This window comes from Lagopus leucura, unplaced genomic scaffold, assembly GCF_019238085.1.
Source record: "Lagopus leucura isolate 7727_CA_CO unplaced genomic scaffold, USGS_WTPT01 Super-Scaffold_73, whole genome shotgun sequence".
NCBI classification, from domain to species: domain Eukaryota; kingdom Metazoa; phylum Chordata; class Aves; order Galliformes; family Phasianidae; genus Lagopus; species Lagopus leucura.
The window spans coordinates 90378949-90395079 of NW_024962252.1; the positions used below are offsets into that span (position 1 = coordinate 90378949).

Consider the following 16131-nt stretch of genomic DNA (forward strand, 5'->3'; position numbering starts at 1 on the left):
CATGGTGCCAGCCTCATACAGAGTGGTACGGGCTCAAGGCAAGGTGTGTGGCTTCTCGCCCACTGCATGGCTGATATTTGCCCCGCTCTAGTCACAAATGGTAGCTGTTACCAGGTGAAAAGAGGGCTCAAGAGCAAGGCTTTAAGCATGTTTTACTATGGAAAAAGGCCACAGGTTCAGGCCTGTGAACAGCTGACAGGATAACTCTGCCCTTAGGTTCCCAGCTTGTGCTATTCAGCTCATTAGGTTCCTCTTTCACTCCCTAGTGCCCCGACCAAAATAGCAGCAATCACATCATCAGCCAGTGTTACCTGGGTGTCTTCCCTGGGGCAACATCAGCCCACGTGGAAAGGAGGATGTGAGCATGATGGGGTCAGCTCTCCACACTGCATCTGTCCTCATGGGAGGAACTGAGCATCTCATTGTCATTGGAAGGAACTGGCATTTCAAAGCAGAGCAGGAACTCCCTGCAATATGGTAAAATGCTTTGGATTGTCTCTAAGAAGTAGCAGCTAGTGTATTTAAGATTAACATGACAAACTCGACTCACAGTTTTCTCAGGGTTACATTGATGATAGTAAAAATGCTCAAAGCAATATATAGAGTAAAATAGCCCCACATCTCAGAAGCGATCTTGTAAAACCCAGTGACATTACAATCACAGCATAGCAATGTGTCTGACTAAAAGAGAAGAAATAGAATGGGGCAACAAGTGAGGGAGGGGAATCACTGCTGTACACCATGGAGATCCAGGGTAAAATCCTGAATGTCAATTTTGCTACTGACTTGAATTGTTAAAAAAAATTCAAAGAGCAAAAGTAAATGAATGAATGAAAATATGTAAATGAAAGATTTTTTTTTTTAAATCAGTGATTAGGCATTTGTATTCCATTCATTGCTTTTTTTTCTATTTTGCTGCTCTTTCTTATGTCTGTCTTTATGTTTTTGCATCTCATTATCTGATGTACTTTAACAAAATATGTGAACTTAGGAACAAAAAGCCAAACAAAGCCCACATTTGCTCATGCCAAATCTTATCTTTATAAGATAGAAGGTTAATAATGTACGCAGCCACAGTGCGGTTAAAAATAATCCTTCAGTCTGTGAAAATTATACTTTATAATCGGCTTTTAACTAGCTCCACCACCACCAAATCCACTTGTAGATGTATATTCTACTTTAAAAAGCTAGAGACTCTGCAGATCATGAGGCAGATTCATATCTCCCAGAATGCTTGTTGCTTCAATACTCAATCAAACCTCTGTGGATAGAATTTGTTTTACCCACTTGAAATGCAGTGGGAAAATCTTTCCTGGATTTCAGCAAACGCCCCAAACCAGGGACTGATTTGGCAAGGTCAGATTGAAAACATCTCTCCACACTTACTTAGGGCAAGGCACAGCTCAAACCCTGCTTTGTCCAGCTGTCAGAAGCCTGAAGTGGGAAGTTAGTTCAGCCTCAAAGACATAGAGATTGATCAACTAGAAATATACCCATCAGAGCTTGGAAGCTGAGGTGTCTCGGGATCCTTCTCTCTAGGCTTTTCAGCAACCATCCCTGCCAGAAATACAACAAGCACCCATTCTTTTCTTAGCCCCTTTGGTATCTAGGAAGACTTGGTTTGACAGCTCTGGCTTCTGGATTCTTGTTACAGCGTCCCACTTCTGCTTGTATGCTCTTGAGATAGGAGTCAGTGGGGGCAGGATCTGTCAAATGCAGACACTGGGAGAAGTGGGTTCAGAAATGCTTCAGTGGGAGCTGGGAATGAATATTTAATTGAACTGCTCTACCCCCTTAGGAGTCCAGGAGACAAAACACATGAGGATTACTTAGGACTTCAGAGCCAGATAACTTAGGATTTCAGAGCCACAGTGTCTGTAAAAGAGACTTTTGTCATGCCCTGCTTGCCTTGAATAGACTCTGGAATCAAGTCTGTGACTGTCCTCAGATCCTCCATGGTGGGAAGGAAATCTAATACAGAAGTAGCACAGCCTGAGCTTCTCTTCTTGGGCAAGAGTCAGAGTCCCCTGATATGTGAGTTGAAAAGATGAGCTGAGAATAAAATAAAGAGAAAAATCCATAGAAACCTGTTTGCAGACAATTTTCTGACTAGCTACAGGTGGCTAACAAAATGAGACAAAATACCCTTTTCCATTTAGCCCCTTTTAAAGCCTGCAAGTGCCAGCAGGGTTTAGCCCGCTATTTAAATGGGAGGAGAGGGTCACTGAATTTGTTCCTCTACAATCAGGCAGAAGAATAGAGAAAGTACCAAAAAAAAAAAAAAAAAAGCTGGTTATGGGTTTCCTTCCCAGTTTAAAATAATCCTAACCTCATCAGTGACCTTGATACAGAGAATTTCTTTCACTTTAAGCCCTTCAATTTCTCAGCCAGTCATTAATCCTTAGGATATGCCCTTTGCCTTCATCCTTATTGGACAATCCAACCTATTTCTGGGCTGCCTTTGGGGCAGAAAACCTCAAAATATTAGCTCTCAGGAAAACTGGATGAATTTGTTTCCAGAAGGGAAGATAATGAAATTAAAAAGCAGTGCTTATGTAAAACACTGACTCTAATTATTCTTGCTTCTGTTTTAATCTTTCATATTGTTTCATACAGAATTATCACATTTCCAGAAATATTTAATGACTCCATTCTTATTCTTGAATGACTTAATATCTAAGTCTCCAACTTTTATTCTGGGTGCTCCTGAAAACAATTGAACCCCAGACTATCAGTTCCTTGGAGATTGCTTTATTTTGTGTGACTTACCAACACGTGTTCTGGAAAGATCATCTCTGGACCCATGAGAGATAGGAGAAGGCTTGAAAGTGGCACTTTATTCTGATATTTTATAGCATTCCCCAGTGGTATGTTTGCTGCAGTTGGAGAAAAAAAAAAAAGAGAGAAAAAGAAGAAGAAGTAGTGAAGAAATAAATATACATCAATCAAAGCAGCTAATCAGAACAAAATGCTGATTTCTGTCTCCTGATCTGTTTCTTTTTGGATTGAGTATAGTTGCTGATATGTATGCTGGTCTTCTAATCCTTTAATGGGGGCACAGGCTTTTGAAGACTCCCTCTCAGAGGTGTTATTACCAAATATATGCTTCTAATTTAACTTCTCATGCCATATTACAGTAGCCTGAAGCAATTGTAGGTGTTGGGTTTGTGAGAAAAGCCCAATGTTGATGTTTATCAGATGACCTTTTAAAGGGTAATGTGGAGGTTATCCATTGGCATAATTAAGACCATGTGTAGATCGCTTTTCCCAGGCCTTTCTTACTAGTTTTCAAAATCCCATCTATTTTTACCCAAATTCAGTCAGGTACCTTTCATCTCTGCTTTGTTTATGGGCATTACAGAATGAGACTGAAAGTGTTTGTTCTTTTGGAGTAATTTCTATTTGAAACATCAAAAAAGCTTGAATGCATAAATAAATCATCAGCACATTGCTACTGCAGTACCAACACACTTTCCTCTGTTTTTGAACATTTCAGATGTATATAGCTGTTTATTCTTCTCCTCTCTGTCGTCCCTCCTTACAAGCTTTTCTTGAAACCCTACAGAGAGAAATGGACTTCCTTCTATGAAGTTCAGCTCTTAGTGCTGAACATAGGCACCAAAAGCCAAGGTAGTTCAGTCAAGCAGACCTTAAGATCAGTTTCCCTTGTCAGAGGTATAACGTTGGGATTTGGTGCTGTGTGTTCAGGCAGTGACATTGCAATGATGTATTGCTACCAAGCTGCTGATATCTGGGACTTTGGTTGAATCCATGATCCCTGTTACAGAAGAGAAGGGTAGAAGACAGACCTGCCCCAATGCTGTGCACCTGAGATCATCTCTTTTGCTGCTTTGGAAGTCCAGAATTTCCCTGACGGTTCATGGCCTTGGTAAAGTCCTTTCTAAAGACCAGCCAATAGTGTATTCTGCATGTGTTATAAATTATTCTTTTCTTTCAAAAAAGTTATTTGTGTCTTTCAGCCTTTGCACCATTAGCAGGCATTGAAGAAAGATAATATGGTAGGCTTTACTGCAAAGTAGAATTAAATACATTGATATAAAGACCAATACAGTGCTTAGATGTTGACTAAGGCTTTACTCACAGTAGCTCTGACCTCTTCTTGAAGATGACATAGTGCAAGTACCTTATGAAGTCTCTCTTTGTGAAGACTAGGCATTAAAGGACTTTTTCAGCAGATCAGGACTTTCTTACTTGTGTTCATATAAGTAGTTCTTATGATGCAATATGCTGAAGTAAGTTCACAGCATGAATTGTCTGAAACAATTGCATTTCCATGCAGTTAACGTTGAGCACAAGGTTATATTTTGAGTTTTTGGTACTCCAAAGTTGAAGTTCATTACTGGGAAAACTTACTGGTCCCGTAGTGCTGAGAGAGGTTTAAGAGGTACAGGGAAGCATGAAGTGAAGGAACATAGACCCAAAGTTTATATATGTTTTGCCATCAAAAAGAAACCAGAGGAGTAGCAGTATGTGGTAATACAAAAAAAGCTATTAATGCAGAGATTTTCTTTCCTGTTGACTTGTGATGTTTTGTCTAAGACACATTTTAAAGCTTGGCTTATGTGACAGTATGCTGTAGTTAGACTAATTACTATGTTTTTACGATTCATGCTAAAATGCTGATCCTGTATCAAAATATGGGGAGTTCACAGCTCAATTCCACTTGAAATAATATGTCTTCATATCAGTATATGAAGCACTTGTTTTCCTGGGGTTAGGATACCTCTGAAGGTGCTAACAGGCTGTAATGATCCTGCTCAGCCCTGTCAGGGCTCTCCAAACCTGCCTACATCCCAGAGCTCCATTGTCACCCAGGACCATCTCATCAACACACGCCTTTTCAATACTGCCCACTGTCAAGCATCAGGCTCAGGATAAGGAGGGCTCATTCAGTCAATCTTCTGTATATTAGGCAGTATTCTAGCAGCTCCCATAAAGCCCTGACCGTGGTAAATGCAAAATAATGACCTCTTTACCCTTCTTTTCTTGTAAAGTAAAGCAAGTGGCACAGCTGGCACATCCTGTAGGTGGAGAACATGCACATAAGCAGTCACCACCATACAGCCAACATGCCCTTACACGTTAAGCCACAGGAATTTGATTATGAGGCAGACCTTTTCATCAGCTCCTACTGCAGAGACAAAATGCTGTCCTGCTGAAGTCAGAGGCAAAGCTCTGGTTGTTACACAGCCAACATCTCGTCCTTCTGCTTACTGCTCTCGGAGTCAGCAAGCCTGGTGCAGGGGATGCAGTCTGTGGCCTGGCTGTTCTAGAGGAATAGGGAGCTTTGGCATTTTGGGGGACTTTGAGACAGCATAATAACCATGGATGCCAGCAGTCATTTTTTGCATTTACCACTGCAGTCATAATAACTTCTTATCCTTGAAAGTATTACATTGGTACTGGGCAGATTTTGTAGTTCTCGATGATATTTGGATAGCATGGGAAGGGTTTATCCATAAATTTTAGTGATAACTGTTGTGAATAATGCTATCTACCTAGTTACTCTGCTCTCCCTGCTTTTCTTCTCCAGTAGCTTGCAAAAACAGTCAACATCAAACTTAGGGCGGATTTAGCAAGGGGATTTTGGACTTCTTAACATCAACGGCAGCTTTGAAAAACTCAATCTTAGCAAACAGCAGCTAATAATGATAACAATAATAGAGATAAGTCAATTCATGTCTCCCCACCTAAAATATTTACATAATGAATTAGTTAATTGTATTTTATCTGCTTCTGATGGGTGGGTTGTTAGCCTTCACATTGCAGCAGCCCTAGGAGCTCTTGGGCACTCTAATGCCAAGAATACGTGCTATTTCATATTCTGTTATTTGCTTTGAGTTTAAGGTAGTGCTAGGAAATTCCCAGCAAACAGCTGTACGCAGCTTCACAATGAGCAAGTCTTTTCAGTGATTGAACATCTCTCATTAAAGAAGTAAAAAAAATCCCTCTATCTGCTTTTTGTAGTTCAGTCATTTACCATGTATATAGATAGACGCCTTAAAAAAATACAAATGTTAGAGCATGCAGTAAGTAATTCCTGTGTTATTTTATCTATCTAATTAGACCTAAAAATAGCCTGTGGGAAGGAGGACCAGAAACCTTGAGTGTCTGAAGCAATTTGCATCAATTATTTCCCAAGTTACCAGTCACAAGTGAAAGCCCTTGCCTGAGTGCCTCCATTAGCCAGGTGTCAGAGCTCTTTCTGTTTTCATTTCAGGTTTTTTGCTGGGAACAGGGTGTGTGCAGGCTGAAAAGCACTGAGGAGGAACTGAGGCCATGGCTGATCCCGAGGGGTGCCCAGAGCAGCTCTGCAGGCGAGGTTAGTGCCTTTGCTCCTCTGTCATCACCGGTCTCTGAGAGCAATCACCACCCACCAACAGTTCCTCAAGATAAGACTGAGCCAGCTGGGAGAAGAAATCCTTTGATATTTCCTTGCCTCGCTGAGTAAGTATGCCATAACAATAATACTTTGAACTTCTACAGCAACTTTTCATACCAGGGTCTGAGTGCTCTACAGACATTCATTCTCTATGCAGTGTACCACCTGTGTGAAGAAACTATTTTTTTATTGTACTCCTTCTCCAGACTAGATCCTCCAAAGGGCCTAGCAGCCATTTTGTCTTCACTAGAGATTTTGGTTTGTTTGTACAAAATAGGCATTAGGACTAGTATGAAGGTTGATACTTCAGACAAGCATGCCAAACATTGGTAAGGTCTGCACAGCCCCTGTACCCAAATACTTATGTCCTGGATGTCTGCTGGTGTGCCCCATAAAGCTGAAACTCTTGTTAACTGTTTGTCTCATGTTTACATCCCACAGGGAACTTCATGAGCTCCTCATGATAATTCTGTTGAACAATAGAAAGCATGTGAAAAGTAGATATGTTTGTTTTGTTCATCATCATAACTATATTCTATGATGCTCTAATATTTGGAAATAGAGAAGAGTGTACTTGTCACAGTTACATATAAACATACAATAGATAATTTAGGAGAGATGCTATATCCCAGGTAGACCAGGTGTTTTGATTTATAAAGCATGCAACAGGGTTCAACTTTGATTTCCATCTTCTGTCTGCTTTCTCAGTGAGAGAATACAGTTAAGGCAGCTCTGGAGTAGATCTGTCTTTATGGAAAGTTGATTTTAAACTAGTGCCAAATGTCAGCAAAGAATCACGTTAAACATTTCCGCACACAGAATAGAGGACAGCCTAAGAGTGCACTCTGCAGTCAAGAGTACAATTTCTGTGCCTTCCTGTTACTGGTTCCTTCAGGAGTTTATGCATTACAAGTTTGATGCAGACACCACCTGTACAGCATTCACAGTCTCCACCTCTACCCCATTCCCTGTGGCTGGCCAGATTATCCAGAAGCTAGAGCATTCAGGGCATTACATGTGGTTAGAGCATTTGCATCTTTCTCCACAATTAGAACAATCCACTGATGCCTTCAGTGATGCCTTTAATTTTTAGACACTGTAACTATGTTGTTGAGCCTGGGAAATGCAGTCGTTAGCTGTTCTTGTTGCAGAAGTATGCCAAAGCCTTTGGTCATTCAAATCCCATGAATTCAAGGCAAAGTATTAATAGACTTGTTGCACTGATCCTAATTGCTAAAAATTGAGAAGTAAACTTCAAACCTACAGTTGCTTTTCTGAAGTTCTAATCTTTTGAGATTTGCCCATCATAGATTGTAAGTGCAGAGTGGGAAAAAAAGGGGAAATGCAGAGTGATAGTCAAGCTACAATTTGTCAAATACATCATCCTTTCAAGTAAGGCAAAACTAATGTGGAAAATGGGAGGCAGGGAGACTGGTTGTGTTCTTCCTTTAAGGTGTACTCCTGGGAAAAGAGAAAGAGACGCCAAAGTCTGTTATTAAAAAACAAAAAAACAAAACAAAAAAGCAAAACAAAAAACTAGAACTGTTTAAACAGTCTTTAAACTGCTGGAAAGATGTGCAAAAATCTCCAAATCACTTTCTTAACTTTTCCTGTAATTCAACAGCTGCTTTTTTCACAGCTCACGTCTCAGAGAAGACCTGCAAAGATGACTGGGCACATAAGAGTGACACTGGACTGGTATGCAAGGAAGATGCTAATTTTCTGCCATGTGTATAGGTATGTAATCACTTTGGAAATAATCTCTAAATTTGAAAAGATAGTCATTCATTTTACAACAATTTAAAGACCAAACTTTCTATGCTACTCTGAATGGTTTACAGTTTAGCATTAGGTCTCAAAAGTCAACATAACTAAGATGAAATAAACTCAACTCATATAAATCAGTATAACCTCACTCCCTTGCTACTCAGACTGTGGCTGCGCATAATGTACACCAGTGTACATCAGTGTTCTCTGACTAAGCTCCTTTGCCACTGACCCCAAATGGTGATCATCCTCCCTCTGGACAACCATTGCATCAATAAGGCAACCCAAGCTGAAATGACAGAAATCAATCTGCCTCTCATTAATGAGATGAATAGAATCAGAGAGAGTTCGATGGAAGGGTGGAAAGATGTGTTACAAATTAGATAGGAGGGACTGAAGGAGGAAGTTAGCATTTTTCAGATAGTTTAGCATAAACTTTGTGCAATGCTTATCCAAAAGCGCTTCAGTGTTACATAGATTTTGAGTATACACACTTCTAGATAAATAGGGTTCAGGGAAGATGTTTTGTGTCAGACTGAAGTGAAGCAGGTGCTTTTATGTTTTCAGAGATTTCTTAAAATATTTAGCTTTAAAATAAGATTGTATTTTTCATATAAAGAACACTAGTATTTATTTATATTTATGTACTATATATTTCTGAGCACAAGGAAGTATTAACACAAATATCTATCTATGTAATATTTATGCAACTCAGTGGCTCAGCATCAGTGCACCTATATATATACTATAGTGTGTTATATATATATAACACTATAGTATATATATAGGTATAATGCACCTATATATATACTATAGTGTGTATATATATATATATATATAACACACTATAGTATATATATATAGGTATATATATATATATATATATATATATATATGCTCAGGAATACACAAACACACAGATAGCTTGCATATAATTACATGAGAGCCATTTATAATTATTTATTCTTCTCTTTATTTCCAATTAGCAAACTCCTATATTTGTAACCCAAATTGTTTGCCAAGAGAAAAAAGATATTTTTCTGTCAGCGGCATGAAAATGACAAGGAAATTTTTCACTCTGAACACAGTGACAAGGATATTAGTGAAGTAGTTTTGGAGCAGCTAGTGAGGGCATGGATAGGGTATGGCTGTGATGGGTACCTTGCATTTTTCAAAACACAAATATGGTTTTGCTGTTTCTGGGACATGGGCCAGCTCATTCAAATGCGGCACTCAAGAGATGGAGAAAAGGCAATTTGCCACAACACCTTTTCCATCTTGCTGCCTAGCTCACTGCTGCAGTTACAGATGGCCAACATTTGTGTCTTGAACATTTATCTTGCAAAACATAGACTTCTGTATAGAAAGTACTTAGTGGTACAAAATATTTGCCTTAAATTTAAATTTTCATCTTGTTTCAATTCTTAGAAAACATTTTGAAATTTCAGATGTTGTTTTTTCTCCTTTTTGTCACCTTCCTTCCGTCTCACACTCTGTTTCTGAATGCAATAGTTGTTTGCCAACGATGGAGGATTCTGAGTGAAGGCTTCGGTTTCTCTTTTTGTCATTTGATAATTGCTGAAAGCTTTACCTGTGCTGTTGGTAGACATCATTCAGACTTTATCATGGGTTCTCAGCATCCTGCCATAGCTCACCATTAAGTAAATATATAGCAATTTTTAAAAAGCATTAAGTCAGCTTTCTTTTTTCTTTATTCACTCTGCCCGTTTTGTGAAGCTTGCAGTATTACAAAATAGATATAAAAATAGGTAAGCTTCTTTTTTTTTTTTTTAATTTGCACATTAGTGTTTTTATTTCAGCCAGTAGCAGATGGAAATGATTAGCAGAAAAGAAAAAGAACTGACAATTTTCACAAATATTTTGGACAGAAGAATGCAAGTTGTCCCAGTTTGAACCCTGTGAAATATAAATGGCTTAAAAAAGAAGCAACTCTTTAAAAGACTCTGCTAATTATCTCTGTGCCTTGTACATGCAAGTCAAGAGCAGGGTCTTGACAGGCTTTGGCTGAAGAGCGGGGTTTCAAGTTCACAAAAAAACAAAAACAATAACAACAAAAAAACCAAAAACATGAAACCTCATCTTCTCATCTTTTCCAGAGTTGGGCCACGTTCCTAGTCAGACCGAACTGAATAGCTTTCAGATTCCCAGTGAGCTGGCATTTCAGAGACCACTTTATTATGAGTACAGCAGCACATGTTGCTGTTGAAATACTTGGTCCCTGGGAGCTCCAACCTCCTAGGTCTGCTGCAGCCCTCAGAGATTCGAGTTGAGAATGTTTGGCTCCTGAGTGCATTTGAGTTGCACCATTTTTTTCTGTCAGAGTTCATTGCCAAGCTCAGTGACAGCATAGAGAATTTAAGGCAATTTGCTCCTACAGTGGAGTAGATTGTTGTTTTACGGCTTAACTTTGCTTTCTCAGAAAAGGCTAATTTGCTCCTGTTCTACAGTGACTGGACTTTGCTCCCAAAGATTTACAGCAGTGAAGATATTTATTTGAAAATGGCATTGAAGTTTTTTAATACCCAGCCTCGCACTGCTTTAGCTTTGTTATTTTATAGCTATACAATCTCATTCAGCTCCTGCAAATATACTGGGAGGAAAGGAACAGATTCTGAGTATCCTTCCGAAAGCTTTGTGTAATGTTGAGGAAAAACCTTGCTGAAAGAGAGCACGCATCCAGTACTGAATATGCATCCCTGTCAGGTAAACCTACAGGGAAGAGCTGTTTTGACTCGCAAGCTGACATCAGGTTTTAATCAGGGTCTTACTGTGACAAGTTGGGATGAAGTTTTCTGAACTGGAAGCACCTCTACCAAGCTGCTCTTTCATTACTTAACATCTGAATGATTTATACTGTTTGCGTAAGATGGCTAATGGCTGTATTTCCCAGCTTCAAGTAATCTGTGGCTACTTTGAGCAACAGACACTTTCTTGGCCATCTGTTCGGGGGTCCAAAAAGCTGCCAACAGTCAGCCCCTTCCCTGGTACCCGCAGCAACCCGAGGGCTTGGCTGTGCAGGAGGAAGCAAGAACAATCAGCAGGGAAATACAACCCAAAATAACCAGCTGGCCTCCACAGAGAAAGGTCACTGCTTGAAAGCTGCTGTTTGAGAGCTGGGAGTGAAAAAGCGTGAGCAAGCAAGGGAGACTCAATGCCTCCATGGTTCCAAAGAATTCCTTTTTTTGTAAGCAAAACAATGCTGGAGAACAATGCAAATACTTGCAGCGCTTTCGAGGCAGGAGATTTTTTTTATTTCCCTTACAGAAAGTAAATTGGAACTGCTTCCATAAACAATAGGCACTGGCTACAGAAGAAAGTGTGAGCTTTTGCAGAGTTTTAAAAATAACCAAAAGTAAGGAGCATATTGGCAAAGCATTCTGTTTTCTCAGAATAGCAGGGAAAATGCAATGCAGCCTCAACATTTGAGGAATAGAAAGGCTAAGGAAGCAGATTGGGAGACATAATGTGGTACGCTCTGAATATGCCAGATTTTGTTTTAGAAGCCAGTGTTTGGTGTTAGGTTACCTCATGATGGGAACAGTGATACAGATTGCAGACTTTGCCAGCTCTTTCCCCAAACATTTAAAATCTTTCAAAATATTGTTCCTCAGTAGACCAGTTTATTCCAACTAATTATACTGACTGCACTGAGTCTCATTTCAGTTTGGTGCTTAAATCTACCCAAACCTGAATATTCATGAATTCCAGGCAAAACCATGGCTTGCTCCTGGAACAGGGTGCAAGAGCACAGCACAAATAATAGAAACAAGAACCAAAGCAGCAACTTCAGCAGCTTTAGCTTCTCAGTGTCATATACTTTACTCTACCTAGCACTAAGAAAAAAGCTCTGTTAGTGGTGTTACCTGATTCCTGACCTCTCTAATTACAGCAGCACTAGTGTTACAGCAGCTGCAGTTTTGATGCTGGAGAGGGCTCTTGGGCTTGTAAAGCTCATTTGGTTTTCTGAATGAAAATAAGCTGCCCAGTATGCCCCAGTATACAGCAGTAAAGCGCTGGCTACAGTAGAGGATTTCGTGCTTTCAAATAGCATTTTTGTTCTTTTACTGTAGGTGAGTCTCCGGTGAGGTAATAGTCACAAAAATGTTAGTGTTACAGCCAAGAAGCCCTTATCTGATATTTGTGGAGAAATAAGAGACACTGATATTTTGTGTTGGTGATCTGGCTTGACAAATGCAAGTTTAATTACTCTGTGTAGGTTTGATTTGGACAAAGTAGTAGTATGATTCTGTCTTTCCTTGTCCCACTGGAAATACAACGTTGCTGAGAAACAATTGAAGTTTATAGATATTTCAATATTAGTGTTCACCTCTCCTGTCCCTTGCTGCTGCCCATCAGCATGTACGTTTTAGTTTTCCTTTGGCTTTTGCATATGAGCTTCTTTGAAGTCCAGCATGACTTAGAATGACTCTTGGGATATATGTTATGTCTTGTAAAGTTTCCTGGCAAACTACTAGTCTGCACCAGCTAGAGCTCACAGCAGCTGGCCATCTGAACCTCTTCCATCCAGCTTTACTCTAAACAAAGACGACTGTAAATAGATTTCTTTAAAGTAAACCTCACGGAACTAGGTAACTGAAAGGATTCACAGCCTCTGGCATGTTATGCTCCACAACTGACCTGAATCTTGGACATGGCTGTGGCTGGTCTCCTTGCACAGCGGTCCTTAACTTAGATATAAGGAAAAAATCTTTTACAGTGAGGGTGGTGAGGCACAGGAACAGGTTACCTAGTGTTGTGGTTGATGTCCCATTCCTGGAGACTTTCAAGGTGAGGCTGGATTGGGCCTCGGGTAACCTGATCTAGGTGCAGTGTCCCTGTTCATTGCAGGGAAGTTGGACTAGATGATATTTAAAGGGTCCCTTCCAACTCCAAGAATTCTGTAGAGTCCTGGCTGCTAGGAATTAAGGTAGTTTTGATAATCAACTGTAAAATTAGGGTAAAGAGCACTGTGCTGTTTATGTAAGACATGGCCCATGGTGCCATGCCAGGTTGTCACTGCCAGATTTGGAAGTATTCAGCATTTTGTATTCATGATTGAAACTTTTGAAGAATAGATTGTAGTTCCCATGAGTGACTCCTGATATTTTGTACCCTGCCGTCGTGGTAACCTGTACTCCTTTCCTTCTCACTTCTGTATGCAAGACACTGACGAAGCAGTAGGGAAAAACTGGTTTGCACTGGGGGAGTTGTGGCAAACAGCACAGCTTGCATGGATGTCTCAGCAACCAGTCTGCAAGCTCCAGCAGGACCCAAGGTCTGTATGCACTTGGACCTCCCAAAAAATGGGCTGCAATTTTTGAGACCTAAGGGATTCATCAGTGTCAACTTTGAGAATAGCAGTGATTTTCAACAGTTTCTTCTTCTGTCTACACTTCCAATGCTCAGTCAGTCTAATTACTTCTGGGTTCTTGCCCATCACGTCATGAAATGCTTCAGAGGTTGAAGGAGGAAAAAAAAAAATCAAACTGTGGTCCAAACCTCAGGAGGAAGAAGGCATCTGTTAGGACAAGCTCTTACCAGAAATGGTATAAAGATATCTTTTTTACTAAATCTTTCAAATCTGTAACTAGTTCAAAGGCACCTTATTAGAAGAGTGAAAGACCAAGTGAAAAGCCTTCGACATAACTAATTAAAAGCAGTAACTGTGTGTGCTGTGGTGTATCAGGAATTTATATGTTTGAATAATTCTTTTTGCATCCACCAGTGGTAAAAGTAAGTTCCTTCCAAAGTGGTGTTTCTGCCTTTGTATTAAAATGTGAACAACATGATTGAATTTGTTTTTATTTCCATTATTTGTAAATAGTGTTAACATAAAGATAATTCATGATACATTCACTAATGTGCTACCGTGAGTGATAAAAGACCTGAAGAGCTCCAAGAAGGCAGTTTGCTCTCTAAAACAGTGTATTTTATTTCTTGAAGGGTTGTCCTTGAAAAGAAGTATGAGCGCAGAAAAGATTTAAAATAGCACTGCAATCTCCTATATAGAACATAGAAAAGTGACACCATGCCATTCACCTGCAGCACAGCCATCAGTAAAGTGAAGAGGACGGAGCGCTGTTATAGCTCTTGCATTTAACAATCACTGCAGTGATGACAACAATTGTCTCCCTTTTCCTGAGAACAGAGATAGGGCTGGGGACAAAACATAACCTCTAGGATGCCAGGGAGGATCTTGATATTTCGCACAGCCAGCTCTCCTCCTGAACCACAGCGAATGTAATGCCTAACCCAGGATGGCCAACTCTCAGTAGTTTCAGGGAAAGATCTGTTGTCTCTAGCCATGTTGCCAAATTGCTTGTTTGGGTCCTGCTGAAGCTCACCTTTGGCTGCTGCCTTTGTGTATTCCTTCCCCACTCAGCCCTTGTATGATCTCTGCAGGGGTTTCATTACAAATCAGTCTTTTTTCCGTTTACAAATCAGTCTTTTTTCCATTTACAGTGAAGACCACTTGACATTCACAGTCTTTCCAGTGCTCCCCAAACTTCATGTTACACCTGAATGTTTTCACTGCCCAAATCTGGCCTGTACTTCAGCTTAAGGGAAAAATGGTGCTTAAGTTTTGGAGAAAGTCTGGAGCCTTCAGCTGTAAATTTTTCTTGTGTTATATGTCTTCAAGGTCCGTTCATATTTTACCTTATAAGTGACAAAACAACACTGCTATTTATTAATAACAATGGTGCTCTCATAATTTTGATTGAAAAACAGTGGTGTAGAGGTGATGATTGCTAAATATGACTCCCATGTTCTCCCCAGGGCCTGGGCAGAGTGAGGCAGAGTGCGGTGCTGGAATCTCCCCGATCCTCCTATGGATATCAGCAGCTGCCACATCTGGAGTCTGCAGCAAAGCTCCTTCCTCCAGAGGCCAAGAGCTGAGCCTACTGTTTCCAGCAAGGTAATCATGTTCCTCAGGCAATAACAAGAACTTCCTAAGAGCAGCTGTTTAAGATGGCTCGGAAGCAATGAGAAGAACGTGGCTAAAACTTCATGAATCTGGTTTCTATATGTGGTGGGGAAGAGCTACTTTTTTAGACAAAATGCCAGTCAGATGCTCAGTATTTTTTGTGATTCGTGTTTGTGTTCTAAATCTAATCTCCTTATGCACTACTTGTTATTTTTGCAAAAGGATACAATAGGGAAATTGTGCCTCTTCAAGGAGAACCACATTTTTAGGTCGTTTAAAATGCAGAGGATACATTTTAAGGCCCTGTAAGCGCAACTACATGAGAAATCAAGCAGCCTCGAGTTTGCACTGCAGTTAGGTGCAACACTGATTCCTTCTGCTGTCAGAGGGCATGGTAAGGAGCACAGCTGAGGAAGGCGCACAGAGCACAGTGCAGCAAAGGACTTTTTGCAGCCTGCAAATTCTGGCCTTGCTACAAACTGGTCTCCTGTTGCCATCTACTGGTCAAATCCTACTGCATTTGAATTTGACAATGAAGAGTGTGTTCTTATTAAGAAAATACTTGTGGGTTTTGTGTGTGTGTGTGTGTTTTTGCAGTTCTCTTCTATGGGATCATATATAACTTCCTTCTCTCTTGGGTAGCTTTCATTCACAGTAGGAGTCTTAAAAAAAAAACTTCAATTTTTAAAGAATCCCATGGCTAATCATTCTGTAAGATGTAAGAGCCCATAATATCCTGGGACAGGTAAAGTCATATGCTTACAACCAGCCTTAAGGCAGACAGATTGCTGGTTGCCATAGGCATCCCTAGCACCATGTCATCAGGTCGCAATCTAAGCTACAAGGTGTAATTCCCATGGCGTTAAATCCAGCGCTGGTGGCTGATCATTGTATGGATCTGAGCTAGTGCTAACAGTGGCAGAAAGATTTTAGAAAACGACTTTGCTGTTGACAGGCTTTTAAAACCTCATACTCAAAGCAGAAGTCAATGAGGTGTGAATCCGCCCACACCAAA

The 16131-nt window shown here is 40.2% G+C and overlaps 1 protein-coding gene across 1 annotated transcript in view; it reads left to right on the forward strand.

Annotated features, from left to right (window-relative positions):
* The first annotated feature begins 8049 nt into the window (after positions 1-8049).
* Positions 8050-16131, forward strand: part of LOC122182128 — a 72247-nt gene continuing 64165 nt past the window's right edge. The window contains exons 1-2 of the mRNA XM_042875172.1: positions 8050-8140; positions 14969-15107. Of these exons, the coding sequence (XP_042731106.1) occupies positions 8131-8140; positions 14969-15107 (149 nt within the window). The 5' untranslated portion in view covers positions 8050-8130. The remainder of the gene's footprint in view (positions 8141-14968; positions 15108-16131) is intronic.